The sequence below is a fragment of the Kryptolebias marmoratus genome, linkage group LG19, assembly GCF_001649575.2.
Source record: "Kryptolebias marmoratus isolate JLee-2015 linkage group LG19, ASM164957v2, whole genome shotgun sequence".
NCBI classification, from domain to species: domain Eukaryota; kingdom Metazoa; phylum Chordata; class Actinopteri; order Cyprinodontiformes; family Rivulidae; genus Kryptolebias; species Kryptolebias marmoratus.
Window position 1 is genome coordinate 9,070,702 of NC_051448.1, and position 13,642 is coordinate 9,084,343.

The 13,642-nt window shown below is 36.9% G+C and overlaps 3 protein-coding genes across 5 annotated transcripts; 1 reads left to right on the plus strand and 2 right to left on the minus strand.

Annotated features, from left to right (window-relative positions):
- Positions 1-1,000: 1,000 nt before the first annotated feature.
- Positions 1,001-9,878, plus strand: tmem181 (transmembrane protein 181). Of its 2 annotated transcripts, none has more exons than XM_017423175.3 (17): positions 1,001-1,367; positions 4,292-4,395; positions 5,525-5,592; positions 5,965-6,055; positions 6,146-6,264; positions 6,406-6,522; positions 6,631-6,711; positions 6,848-6,947; positions 7,577-7,707; positions 7,794-7,885; positions 7,977-8,034; positions 8,138-8,240; positions 8,318-8,369; positions 8,447-8,529; positions 8,628-8,717; positions 8,804-8,870; positions 8,991-9,878. In XM_017423175.3, exons 1-17 carry the CDS (start codon positions 1,234-1,236, stop codon positions 9,073-9,075), a joined length of 1,575 nt encoding a protein of 524 aa, XP_017278664.1. In that variant the 5' UTR covers positions 1,001-1,233; the 3' UTR covers positions 9,076-9,878. The 2 variants fall into 2 exon arrangements, with proteins under 2 accessions (XP_017278664.1, XP_017278666.1); XM_017423177.3 differs by lacking the exon at positions 1,001-1,367 and adding an exon at positions 3,904-4,054.
- Positions 9,668-11,351, minus strand: dynlt1 (dynein light chain Tctex-type 1). 2 transcript variants are annotated; one of them, XM_017423178.3, is made up of 5 exons: positions 11,254-11,345; positions 11,023-11,064; positions 10,661-10,784; positions 10,502-10,579; positions 9,668-10,326 (listed from the first exon to the last, which is right to left on the minus strand). In XM_017423178.3, the coding sequence occupies exons 1-5, from the start codon at positions 11,278-11,280 to the stop codon at positions 10,256-10,258; spliced, it is 342 nt and encodes a 113-aa protein (XP_017278667.1). In that variant the 5' UTR covers positions 11,281-11,345; the 3' UTR covers positions 9,668-10,255. The 2 variants fall into 2 exon arrangements, with proteins under 2 accessions (XP_017278667.1, XP_017278668.1); XM_017423179.3 differs by lacking the exon at positions 9,668-10,326 and having other exon boundaries at positions 10,504-10,559; positions 11,254-11,351.
- Positions 11,352-12,236: 885 nt separating this feature from the next.
- On the minus strand, positions 12,237-13,232 carry gtf2h5 (general transcription factor IIH, polypeptide 5). Its single transcript, XM_017423231.2, has 3 exons — positions 13,075-13,232; positions 12,712-12,810; positions 12,237-12,577 (listed from the first exon to the last, which is right to left on the minus strand). Exons 2-3 carry the CDS (start codon positions 12,744-12,746, stop codon positions 12,397-12,399), a joined length of 216 nt encoding a protein of 71 aa, XP_017278720.1. The 5' UTR covers positions 12,747-12,810; positions 13,075-13,232; the 3' UTR covers positions 12,237-12,396.
- Positions 13,233-13,642: the final 410 nt, after the last annotated feature.

The following is a 13,642-nucleotide window of genomic DNA, read 5'->3' on the forward strand; positions in this document are numbered from 1 at the left end:
TGATCGGTTTTATATTTTGGAACTGATAAATCTTAATTTCATAATATTGCTTTTGTGTCTGACTTTCTGTAGCTCTTATTTGATAGAAAATCATAATAAATTGAGTCAAAGATCTTTATAAGAAATTTTAAGTGAAGTTTTAGTGTTTTTAATGGAAGAACTTTAAAGGCACTCGTTGCAATGTCATGAAGTAAGAAAATGCATGTTTTTTTCTTATGGATGGTTATATGTCCTTAAATTAAAGATTTGTGAGCAAACTGCATTCTTTTACCTACATAAGCAGCTGAAGTGACAGAAAATATGTCAACAATGGTGGCGTCCTTGAAAGAAGCTTTTGTGAACAAGAAGTTTGACATTTGATATACTGGTACGAATATATGCTCAGATTTGTTGAGGAAAGTATGCAAATAAAAAGACAGTAAACTCATCGTCCAGAACAAGTTTTACAAAAGCTGCGGGTGTTCAAACATCGAGCTTGATCCTTGATGTTTATTCTTCAGAATTGTCTTCTTCGTTCTTTCTCTTTTCTCTGCGTTTTGCAGCAGATTCGCTCTCATATTTCTACATTTAACGTATTTTACGAAATTCTGCACTTGTTTGATTCCGCCACATCTGTTTACCGACAGGGACAGGTCGAGGTCAAGCTTCTGGCTTGGTTTGTTTATATTGAGTGTGTACCTGCGTTTCAGAGCTGCACACGGATATATGTGAAAAACTACTGGAGTAAACGCTTTCAAATTGCGCCATTTGATATAATTCAGGATAACCTCCTTCTATGTTTGACTTCATAATCCAATATGCTGCACACTGTTTCACTTTATTTTATTTGTGAGTTTTTTTGTGTTCATAGAAGGCCATTTTAATCCAGAGTGGGTCATTATGAGCATCACTTCTGCAGCTCGTCTCTGTCCGTGGTGCTGAACAGAGATCACGTGACCTTCCTCCCTCACGTTAGCCGTGTATTTCCGCCCCCTCTTCGGTTTTGAACACCTTTTTTCCCCCCTCAGTCTTTCTCCCTTTCTATGAAGCGACATAAACAGAACAGCTTCAGCTGCACTTTCCATTATTTAAACGCTCCTAACGACACAGACAGGCCTCTGCGCTGATCACCGAGGACAGTTTTATTTTATTTTTTGTTTTCTCTTCCTCGTCGCCATTTTTCAGCCGTCAGACGGACGCGGCTCGGTGGTAAAAAAAAGAATATTATTATTGTTATTATTATTAATAACAATAATGGACAATGACTACTCGCCAGGCTTGGAGAATCCCCTCTACAGCGAGCTAAAATACTTCTGTAGGAAAGTTCAGGAGGCTTACGACGAGCTGAAGGAGGACCTCACACCTTACCGTGATGATCGATTTTATAGGTGATTATCTGATTAGAAACAAAGCAGCTAGCTCATTTTACAGGCCTGTGTTAGCTAGTTAATATTTTATTCCATTAGATTATATTTTGCTGCCTTGATGTTTTAACTGTGATACGTGGTTGCTAAACGTGACAGAAACCAGGAGACGACAATCTGCTGAAATGAGAAAAAAATGTAAAACCCAGTGGTACTGATGACATTTGAACGCATCAGCTAACCTACAATTAAACCGTTTCTGTTCGAGGCGACGTGACGTCACCGCTCGCTGTCTCGAACAAAAACGATTAATTGTATGTTTGCTGATGCGTTAAATTATAACGACCTCCCAGACATTTTAGCTGGAAGAAAAACGCTTAGAAATCAAAAGTGAACGTTGACGTGCCAAGTGGTTCTGCTGCGCATGCGCACAAAGCCTATTTCTCTCAGCGACACGGCAGCTCGCTACACATGCGCACATAGCTCATTTTCACAAATGTGTTCAGCCCTCAGGTAACTGGTACTTTTCAAGGTTTTATGATGAAACACGTTGGGTTACATTATTTAGGGCTGTTACAAACTACAAAAAAGTATGTAATTGATAGTAAAATAACTGAAGCCCACTTTATTTGACTTTACATAGAAAACAAAGAAGAAAAGATAGGATAGCTATGGCTCGTTATAACATAATCAAACCACGTTTCTTATTACTTCTTCGGACAATTAACTAGTCATAACATGAATACTGGATAGCCCAATTGACATTTTCTGTTGTCAAGCGTTTGTTATGTTTAACTTTTTATAGATATTTGGAGTTAGGTTTGTTGTTGCTGTTTTCTTATCTTAAAAAAACATGGAAGCTTTGGAAATACTAGATTCACGGGTGAAAAAGACATTGTTTTAATATTGACCAGCTGTTTAAAAAGCACACTTTGTACAAAAACAATTACAAAAATATTAACAAAACAACAGAAATAAATGGAAGGGTTTTGTTTTATTGTTTTAAAATTACCAATGATTTTATGAGATGACAAATGGATAGCATTCACACCATTTTAATGAAATAAAAGTTTAAAAAGCACACTGTACAAAAACAATTACAATAATATAAACAAAATACAGCAGAACTAAATGGCAGGGTTTCGGTTTAAGTGTGCAATGTGAATGTAGTGAGTGCAAGCGGGGATCTGTGTCCACTTGTTTTTATGTATCTTTCCCTGTTTTTTTCTGAGATGTCTTGTGTGCACACAGCATTTGGTGGTAAGTTTAAACTAATAATACTCATAAAATCATTGGTGATTTGGGAACATTATAACAAAACCTCCTGCCAGTTATTTCTGCTGTATTTTGTACATATTTTTATTGTTTTTGTGCACACATGCTTTTAAAGGTTTTATTTGGAGTTTTTTTTAATAGTATAAATGTTATCTGTTTATCATCTCTTATATTTTTTGGTGCTTGGTCTTGTTTGCAAAATGAATAGCATTTGCTTCAAACTGAGATACATCAGTGAGCAGTCAGTCATTTTGAGGCCTGGCCCTTTTACCAATCTTTAGAAGTGCCGCATATCTGTAGAAGACAATTTTACCAATCTGAGGTTATTTTTTTCTTTTTGAAAATTTTGTTTCTAAGCATATAATCGTAGGAAATTTTATGAACTTTAAAATGAAACCAAACATGCAGGTTTTTCATTTTTCCTTCATGTTTTTTGACAATATGAGCACTCACATGTCTGTACTATGTGCAGTTTGTTTAATGTAACAAAAACTCAGATTAAACTAATATTACTCACATAAAATAATGTTTTTGGTGAAACCAGTAAAGTTTTTGGCTATAATTGCAAAGAAGTAAAGGATTTTTGCCAAAAAAGAAACAAATAAGAAAGCATTATGGGGTCAAAGCAGCTGCTGTGAAGAGCTGGCCGTTTGAAAAGTGAACATATCTGCAAGATTAAAAAAAAATCACATGAAAAATAAGACTTACATAACATAAATAATTCAGCCTGATTTTTCATAAAAACACATGCATGGCTATAATTGCCTATTACAGTCTGTTAGTTTGCAAAGTAACATATTGTGGTGAAAACAAGGAAGTTTCTGTCTAAATTTGCACAGGAATCAAGAGTCATTCACCCATTAACACATCCATTCACACACTAATTGTGGTTAAAAGGGCAAACGTTTCCAGCTGTCATTTTTGGCCAGGAGGTTCCTAGAAAGATGCAGCATTTATTTAATTAAAGCTTTTCAGTGTCACCTTTCCAGTGATACCAAACATCATGGGGTCAGCTGCTCTAAATATGGAAGGGTGTGTTTTTTATATTTCAAATGAAAATGGATTAATAGAAATGCTTTTCATTTTCAAAATAAAGCTGCATGTTTTGACTCATAAATAAAGCTAAAAATAAATAATTCAAACCGCATTTTCGTTTTTTTCTCCAAGACTGCTCTGTTTGTAATTTAATTAAAATGATAAATAAAATAACGTTTAATTTTTAAGGGTTTATTTTGAAAATTAAAGGCATTTCTACGTGCAAAAAAAGTCTTGGGGAGGGGAAAGTTGTGGCAAGCTGTTTTGACTCCTCCCTCTGCTCCGTGACGTAACGTGACGCTAGCTGTCGTAGACCGATGTGGCTACACGGATGTGGATTCACGGTGACAGTTTAACGCTTTTTCTCGCTACAACAGCTGTCAGAAGGCAGAAATGGAGCTGTGAGTGTAACATTTTTTTTCAATTTTTATCGCATTTGACGCGTAAACGTGCGAGAAATGAGCGTTAAACAGCTTCTGTGCCGGTTTCTCTTTCCATCTGCTAGCATAAATGCTCGCTAGCACTGTGTTTACATTGCATATCCGCTTTGGCCACAAACCATTGAACTTGCAGGAAATAAGAGTTTTATTTGTCAGTTTGTGTTCGTGTTAACCCCGATGACTGTTTTCTCGTGACAGACTGGCCCCCATGCGGCTCTACACTTTGTCTAAGAGGCATTTTGTCCTGGTTTTTGTGGTGTTCCTGATCTGCTTTGGCCTCACAGTCTTCATCGGGATCGCAGGTAATAAATCAGTCAGCAGTGATCAAAGTTTAATCAAGATTCTGCTCAAAGATTTGTGCACGCACAATTTGAGATTCCTGAATACGGCTATATGAATAACTATCAGACAGATTCATTATATGTGAGGTGATCTCACTCACTTTTTACTGCAGTTTTGACACAAACCCTGAGTTCCCCACTTTGCTGATAAAGCTGATTACAACCAACCTCAAGCAGAGAAAAATATCATGAACCATATAAAAAACAACATGTGAACCTCTTTAGCAGGGGTGTCAAACTCCAGGCCTAGAGGGCCGCTGACCTGGAAGTTTTAGTTTTTTCTGCTCCAAAACACCTGAATCAAAAGGTTTAATTACCTCCTCACCAAATCACCAAGTTCTCCAGAAGCATGTCCACAAGTCATTCATTTAAACCAGGTGTTTTAAAGCAAGAACACATCTAAAAAATGCAGGACAGTGGCCCCAGAGGAATAGTTTGACACCTGTGCTCTATAGGAACAATATATTGTATATACAGTGTATTAGAAAGCGTATTAATGCTAAGAACTGATTTAGCATATAGAAATTGTTCTATTATACTGAGTGCATGCAACAAAAAAAACTCCAGCCTTTTTCAGCTCTCAAAAACAATAGGTTGATAAACGCTGCGCTCCTGAGATCAGTAAAAAAACAGGTTTAGTAACAACAGAGCTCTACAGCAAACAATTATTCAGCAGATTGTTCCCAACGCCTACATTAAGGTTCTCAGTTAATTACTCAGAATGCAGCTCGGTGATCTTTTTACACTCCATCAGTCATCTCAAACCTATCCGTTCGTTCTGTCGTTTTTTTGCCTGCAGTGTTGATTTTTTTTTCCCCATTAAATTTAAACAGAATATAAAGGCGAATACTAATTCTGCTGTAATTTGTCTACGAGCACTAGAGCATCAAGGTTTGAGACAAATCTGAGGATTTGTTTTGCAAAAGAGGTGATTTTTGTTATTGATGTTGTTAACATCACCCACAGTAGAGGAACAGGTGCGAGTTTTCCCAATTTAAAAATGAGCCACTGAGCAGGAATACTACTTAATATCATTCATCCAGCTTAGTCCAACTCCATCCAATTATTCTTTTTTTTTTTTTTTTTGTAGGTCCAAGGATTATTGCTGAGCAGGAGCACAATGGTGATCAGTTAGTGGCAAAAAATGTTTCTGTAAAGGTAAGAAAAGAGTGCAGTTTCTAATAATGCATTAAGCTGCCTGACGATTGATGGAGCATATGTTATCATAATAATACAACAACACATCATTACTAATAATTTGATATACAGTATTTAAGCTTGTTTGTCAGGAATTATTGACAGTAATTGTCACAGGGAATGTCGCAGTTTTAGTCGAATGGCTAATTAAACAATCAGTAATTAGAATTATAACAGGTAAAGCTAAGTAAAGAGTAAAACAAAAGCATGTAAACACAACAAAAGCTTAATAAAGTACAAACAAAACATATAGTATCAAATAGAATGCATACAAACAATAGACTTACTGTCATTTTTGTCTAACCTGTTGTATTGTTCACTGTATGTTTTCAGACTGGACCCTTTAGTCTAGTTTCTCCTCCCCTCACCACCTACAACCAGCAGCTATGGCTCACCTGTGTGATGCAGGCTGCAAACAGCAACCGTAAGAACATAAATCAAAAGTTTATTATTATTATTATTATTAATGCTACACTTTATAGATCTAATGAACTGTTGCTGCTGTCTGTATCAGTGGGAGACTTCAAGCAGTCATTTGAGATCAGCGTTGAGCTGAAGGGAGTGATGCAGGACGCCAGCGTGATGCACATCAAGACTGTGCAGCAGAAATCCCGGACACTCCACTGCGGAGCCGTGAGTGTCCGTCAGCGGCCCGATGCAATTTGAAGTTTTAGCGCTGAGATAAGCGTGCTACTGAGTCCGTGTTAAGTTGATTTTTTCCAAGCAGCCTTTTTAGTGTTCAACACATTGATTTGTCTTTTTGGTTTATTCCAGAAATGTGATGAGATTATCGTGCTGCATTTGGGTTACCTGAACTACACTCAGTACCAGGTTAAAGTCAGCTTCAAAGGCCTTGAAAACATCACCTATGAAATCAAGGTCAAGTTTGTGGTAGGTGGAAAAACTCTCCTTTGTCACTGTGTTCACGTCTTATTATATTTTACAATCTTTTTACCTATTTGTTTGTTTGTTTTCTGTTTTAAAATAACTCCTCCTCAGTGGAAGATGTACAATCCTACCTTCTCACAAGTGGAAATATGGTTCCGGTTCGTGTTTGTGGTGCTAACCTTCATGGTGACGGTAAGAACATATTTACTACCAAAACCTTTAAAGATACCAGTGTTCCAAATTCAGTCTGGTTATCTTTTAAACAAAAACGAGGCTGCAAACGGAACACGGACTCGCCAGCTGATTTAGTTTTATTGTTGTGTTTCAGTGTATGTTCGCTCACTCGCTGAGAAAGTTCTCCATGAGGGACTGGGGCATTGAGCAGAAGTGGATGTCTATTCTGCTCCCTTTGTTGCTGCTCTACAATGGTGAGATTTTAGTTGGTGGTGGAGCTGTGCAGCTAAGCAAGTTTGAAACGCCCAGGTTTTATTATTTGTAACAAAAAACTATCACACTAAGCGATTTCATTAAACCATGTTAAAGCGGCTGCGTTGAAGCCAAATAACCAATAACAAACGTGGATTTATTGCCACATTTTTCTAAATTAAAGCAGCATCCAGGCATATTTTAGTGCTTTAATTAGTCTGTGATTAAATAATTTAATGGGAAAGCCAAAAATAGATAGAACTTTATACATTTTAATTCCATTTTGTTCCCCTCAATCAAAACTTGTTCCAGTCAGGGTAGTATTTGCAGCGTTAAGTTATTCTGTTAAAATACCTTCATGACACTCGAAACCCAAAGTTAAAGCCGTGGTTAGCAAAGTAACACATTCTGATTAAACTACTGACATAAAGTGGTGAATATTAGTAACTTGATACTTGATTAAAATGCTGTTTTATTAATAATAAAAGCAGAATGTTTAAAGGTTTCACACAAGTCAAATAAAAAAATCTGAACTGGATTTCCAAATCACAGCTACAATGATCAGTCTAGTTTGAGCAACTTAAGCTTTAAAAAAATATCCATCTTTTAGTAACATTTTGTTGTTGTTTAGATCCGTTTTTCCCGCTGTCATTCCTGGTGAACAGCTGGTTTCCGGGGACGTTGGACACGTTCTTCCAGGCTCTCTTCCTGTGCGCCCTCCTGCTCTTCTGGCTTTGTGTCTACCACGGCATCAGGGTTCAGGTGGGCGCTCCGTCCCAGGTTTTTTTTGTTTGTTTGTTTGATTGATTGTTTACAGCTTGTATTTGATTTTGATTTTTCCTCTTCAGGGTGAGAGGAAATTCCTCACATTCTACCTGCCCAAGCTGATCATCGTCGGCCTTCTGTGGCTCTCGGCAGTCACTCTTGGCATATGGCAAACGTAAGTGTTACTAAGAAATGAAACCAGTTTGATTCGAACTGTAACTTAAAACAAGATGGAAAAGATTTTCTCTGTTTGTCTGAATTTTCAGGGTTAATGAGCTCCAGGATCCTACATATCTGTACAAAGTGGATATTGCAAACTTTCAGGTAAAATATTTGCTTTTTGTGAAACTTTTAAACAGCATTCCAGGAAATGATCCATTTAAACTTTTAGATGTACAGTATAATAAATAATGTTTTGTTTCTTCAGGGTATGAAGGTCTTCTTCCTGATTGTTGTGGTCTTCTACATCCTCTACCTGATCTTTCTGATTGTCAGAGCTTGTTCTGAGCTGAAGAACATGCCTTACTCAGGTATCCCAGCACCCCTCGTTTCTCTCATTCAACCTCAGTTTTTAACATTCATAACAAACCGTTCCCTTCGTTTCTAGATCTCAGGCTAAAGTTTTTGACAGCGCTGACGTTTGTAGTCCTCATTATAAGGTGCGTTCAAGGAAAACCAGTGCCGTCTATTAAGTTTTCAGTTTGAAGTTTCTCTAATTAGTCTCTGCTTCTTCTAGCATGGTGATTCTGTACCTGAGGTTTGGTGCCAAGGCTCTCCAGGATAACTTTGTGGCTGAATTATCTACTCATTACCAAAACTATATCCTTTCAGCAGTGTGTCATTTTGGTCATTTTCAGTTCAAATTAAGACAATCTGGACTATAAAATTGCATATATTCCTCCTTAATTAAAACATACCAGCTGAATTTTTGTCCTTCTATGGTTTGCTCAACTTCTACTTGTACACATTAGCGTTTGTGTACTCTCCTTCAAAAAATGCCCTTTATGGTAGGTAATATTTGACTTTGTAGTGAATTTGAACGCTTTGACATTGCAGCATATATTTAACAAGTGCATTAATTCAACTTTCCCAGACTCTCAGTTGAAGGATAATCCAGCCTTCTCCATGCTGAACGACTCAGATGACGAAGTCATTTACGGGTAATGGTCCTATTCAGTGGTTTGTTTTGTTTTTTTTCTGATTATTGGTCTTTTTAATAACCTTTTAGATTATGTTACGTGTAAATGTATGCAAACCATGATCTGTTTTCGTTCGCACAGGAGTGATTACGAAGACATGCCTTTACAAAACGGACGCGCTAACAAAGTAACTGCCAAGTATCAGGATGAGAGCGACAGCGACTGATGGATCTGATGGCAAATCGCTCTTCTTATGTTTCCCAGTTGGAAACTGTAGTGAATTCACTGCAAAAGATTAACGCGCGTGTGAGCAAACAAGGTGCAAGGGCACACGTGGCTTAAAATAATATACCATAAGTGTACATAGTTATATTTTTAAAAGATAAAATGTGTCTCTGCTGAATGTACTGTATTTTTGAAAGGTGAGGGGACCACTCAAAAAAAAAAGGAAGGTCAACAGCAAACAATACAGTTTTTACAAACATTGTAAACACTTTTCCTCTCATAAGCAGCACTTCTTCACAACATGATGAATAAAAATGACCAGGAAAAGTGCTGCTGAGAGATGAGGGGTTTGTGTGGGATCATTGTTTTTTTTAATGCTTTGTTGTTTCTTGTTCTTTATGTTCTTTATATCATTCCCTTCTGCTCTGAGGATCAGTAACCACTGAAGGATGCAGCTCTGTAACACTATAGTGACATTAGGAAGTAAAAGGTGTTTGTTAATAAATCCTCTTTGTCCTCAGAAGTGTTTAAAAATACAGAAAGAGCCTTTACGACAGAAGATGCCACTACTCCTACTGTTTTTGGAAAGCAGCTGTAAATTTGCACTTTTCACACTTCTTATTTATTTTCGCCAAAAAGTGATTTATTGTATTATAAGATGGTGTAGATGGATGCATTTTCATGAGTTATGTGACTATTTCTCAACTGTGCTAAAGGGACTACCAACCTGCTTCTTAACAATGTCTTATCCCAGCGTGTACAGTTCTCTTTGCTGGCCAAATAAATCTTTGCCTTCAGTTTAAAGCGATCAGTTTCTCAATAACTTTACTTGGCTTGCCAATATTCTACTTGTTTTCCAAGTCTGGAGCTTATGGACAAAAAAACCCAGCCAAAACAAATGTATTTTTGTTGTATACAGATGTGTTTTAATCAAGATGGTGCCTTGTCTTCACTTTTTTTCCTCCATTTTAAATGAGCGTTCAAGCTTGTAAATGTAAGTATGACTGTAGTTTGTTTAAGGTGTTTAAATAAGGTTGTTTTTTTAATGTTGCTTCTCTGTGAGTTAAAGGCTGTACATGTGGCAGTGTCATGTGATGTGTAAATAAAGCAAAGTAGATATGGCATAGTGACGTTGCAGTCAGTTGCACTTAAAACATTGAACTTCTGACTGGATGTTGTGTTCAGATGGCCAGCCCAAACACATTGACGATGCAGTACATGGACTTGTTCTCCCACTTCACCACACAGTTCCCTGTTGGATGAAATGTTCACTTTTAGTTTAAAATGGTAGCACCGTTTGCTGCATTTACACTTCACCAGTAATATAAAATATATATTGATGCTTTGCTCACTCTTACACAAATACTATCCCATGAGAATATTTCTTAATGTATAAAAAAAAAAAATGAGGATTTTGTTTTTAATACCATCAGTGGAGCTGTCCCAGTAGCATGTGCTGGCTGTTTGCAGTCCTGCTCCATTTTTCTGCATAATGACACAAGTAACTAAGAGGGGGAGAAAGTATAAATTATTACAAAACTAGAATAAAAAGCATTATATTAATTATGAGTCAGCAGTCCTTGTACCAATGTATTTAAAAGGTTTTCCTAGTTTGCTGAGTTGACTGAGGCATTGCTCCACGACGCTGGTTGTCCATTGATTCACTCTGTTGTGCTGGTAGGCATTTCCTCCTATGGTTGTTTCTACTGACTACACACACACACACACACGAATATAACAAAAAATACAACAAACATGAACCGAGCAGGGTTAAAAAACTAATATTTAAACAACAACAACAAAAATACAAGAAAGCGTCAGTTAACCGCTGCCTAGCAACCGTTACGGAGTCCTTAGCAACCGCAAATCGCTAAACACAAATTAAACATAACGAACCAATAAATCCCACGAAATGAAGCGCACACACAAGTGTCGATGCTTTTCTTACATCGTTTATGATTTTGTCCACTTCTTCGACGACGAACGCGGTCTGTTGGGAAGAAAACCAAAGGTCATTTTTTAAAGCTAGCTCGGATGAACTCGGGTGCCTGTTACAAGATTTAAACACTTAAACGATTCAAAAAGAAGGCCAAACATCGTGTCGGTGTTTAATTTTTGGGATCAATCAATACATAAATAAATACCCGTGAAATGACAAGTTTCAAGAATGAAAACCGACCTCTTCTTCTGCCAGATAGTTGTCCATGGTCGTGAAGCAAGTCGCCTTAAAATGTTACTTCCTGTAATTCCTCTTCAAAATAATAGCCCCTCTGAAGTCAACAAGAATTAACTAAAGGGTAAAGAAAGAGTCCCAAATTATCTGACAAAATTATTTTTGATTATGGATCTGCGTAAACAAGTTACTGTAACTGGGCCCTTCAGCTACTACTCCTAAAGTTAAAACAGAGAACAATAATAATTAAGCAACTAAACTTCTAATCTTTAGTTGAAGACGTTTCATTGCATTGAATTAGGAAAGCTCCCCTGATGGGAAGCGAAACGTGTTAAACTATGGAAAAAAGACCATTTGCTTCGCTTTTTCGTTTTGAACGATTGTGGTTCAATCAAGCTAACAAACCTTTATTTTGAAAACCGGAAGTCAAAGCATTCCAACTAGCTTGATCAGTTTTAAATTAAACACGGATCGATGGTTTGGCATTAAACGTATATCTTTTGTTAAACAATCTGAGTGCACCCCACTGTGATTCCAAAATATTTTATATATTTTCTTCGACCCAACGAGAGTATTTGAATGTACTACAAACCACGTGACTCAGTCAGTTTACTGCAATTCCTGAACTGAACACTAGAGGGAGACAGACTACAGCCCTATGTAAACAAACGTGTCGAATTTCATGCAAGGGAAAACATACTCAGTGTAAAAGTAAGTTGCTATATATCGGTCACCGGATTGTAGAAGCAAATATTTTGATAATGAGAGAGTGAATGGTTGTCTCATTTGTCTTTGTGTGGCCCCGTGATGGACAGGTGACCTGTCCAGGGTGTACAAGTCTCCCACACAATAACTGCTGGAGAAAAGCACCAGCTGCCCTGCAACCTAAAAAAGAAAAGCAGGTAAAGACAATAGATGGATGTTACTGCATAAATAAACTTACCATCCTAAACAATCAGAAATTAAACAAGAAACAAGACACAAAGAAACCAAGTAGTAAAGCATCTTTTTAATCCTTGAGTTTTTTTTAATTTTTTTAAATATCAAATATTGAGCTTATTGGCTTATTTTATTTAGCAACTACAGCCGATAATAAAAGAAACTAAGCAGTCCATAGTCCAAAAAGAAGAAGTCCTTAGAATAAGATGGTTATTTTTGCGTGATGGGGAATGAATTTTGGTCCATTAACTCCCCAACTCTGTCCTGCAGAGTCTGAACCACCTCTGCCAGGATGAAAAGGTGTGTGTCGTCAAGGTCCTTGATGATGAACTTCTTTCCCAAAGCCATGGTTTCATCAAGGTGGAGGAGGAACTGCTTCATGGCAGGATCACTGGTCCAAACAGCAGAACAGGGAAAGAAAGACATGATTTAAGAAACAATCCAGTGATAGTAGCATTTCCTCTATGGAAACACCTCATTTCAAAGCTTTCGGATACATATACAAATACATGCAGGTTTACTTACCATTCAACAAGGACACCTTTGTGTACGTTCACCATGTTGGCAGGTGTAAAAAAACAACAACAATCAGTTTACCAGCTGAGTCAAATCGTGTCTCATAAACTGCGAGAAAAAAAGGAAATACGACGTGAGTTTCCTGACGTAGAGAAACACAGGGCAGCAAATTTTTGTAACAAAATCCAAACGAAAAGATTTTAAAGAGGCGTTTTGTTTTTAAAGATACAAACGGTTTGGAAAGGTTTCTCTGAACCCACTCGGTTAGCATTTTAATGCTAAAGGTAGCTCAATATAATACAGCCTGGAGTACATTTTGACAATGCCACTTTTTATAATGCTTAAGAAAGCATAAAACCGGTACCAACTTACCTGGAAATGTTTAACTGAACGCCAGCTAGGGCAATAAACTACTTCAGTTTAACCAGACCCCGATACAAACAGCGGTTCCTTATGCTAACCCCTGTAGCATTATGAGATAATCTACAGTGTGCGATAAGGGACAATCCTTAGCTCATGCAGCGCAAACAGGAAAACAAATGAAGCCCTTTTTTGTTACCTTTTTATCCAATAAATTTTATAAGTATTTACTTCTATTATCTGTGCTGAAACAAACTGATGAGGTATTTATACAGAATTTCTCCCATCAATACATCCTTAATGAACTTAATAACTCATTTAAATATGACATATTTATAAATATGTTTACTATAGTTTAAGAATTGCATAAAACGTTTTGTATTTGTACACTGACATTAATGAACAACTATAATTTATTTATAACTGTAATTTTTAGGTTCAAACAAATAGAAAAGAAAAAAAATGCACCCATGTTTGTTTAAACTTTTCCTCAAATTTTTAGTTGTCTGCCAACAAGATAAAACTATTATTGGCTCTTGAGAGGCTCCATAATATTTTGAAAAACCATCAGATAAACAGA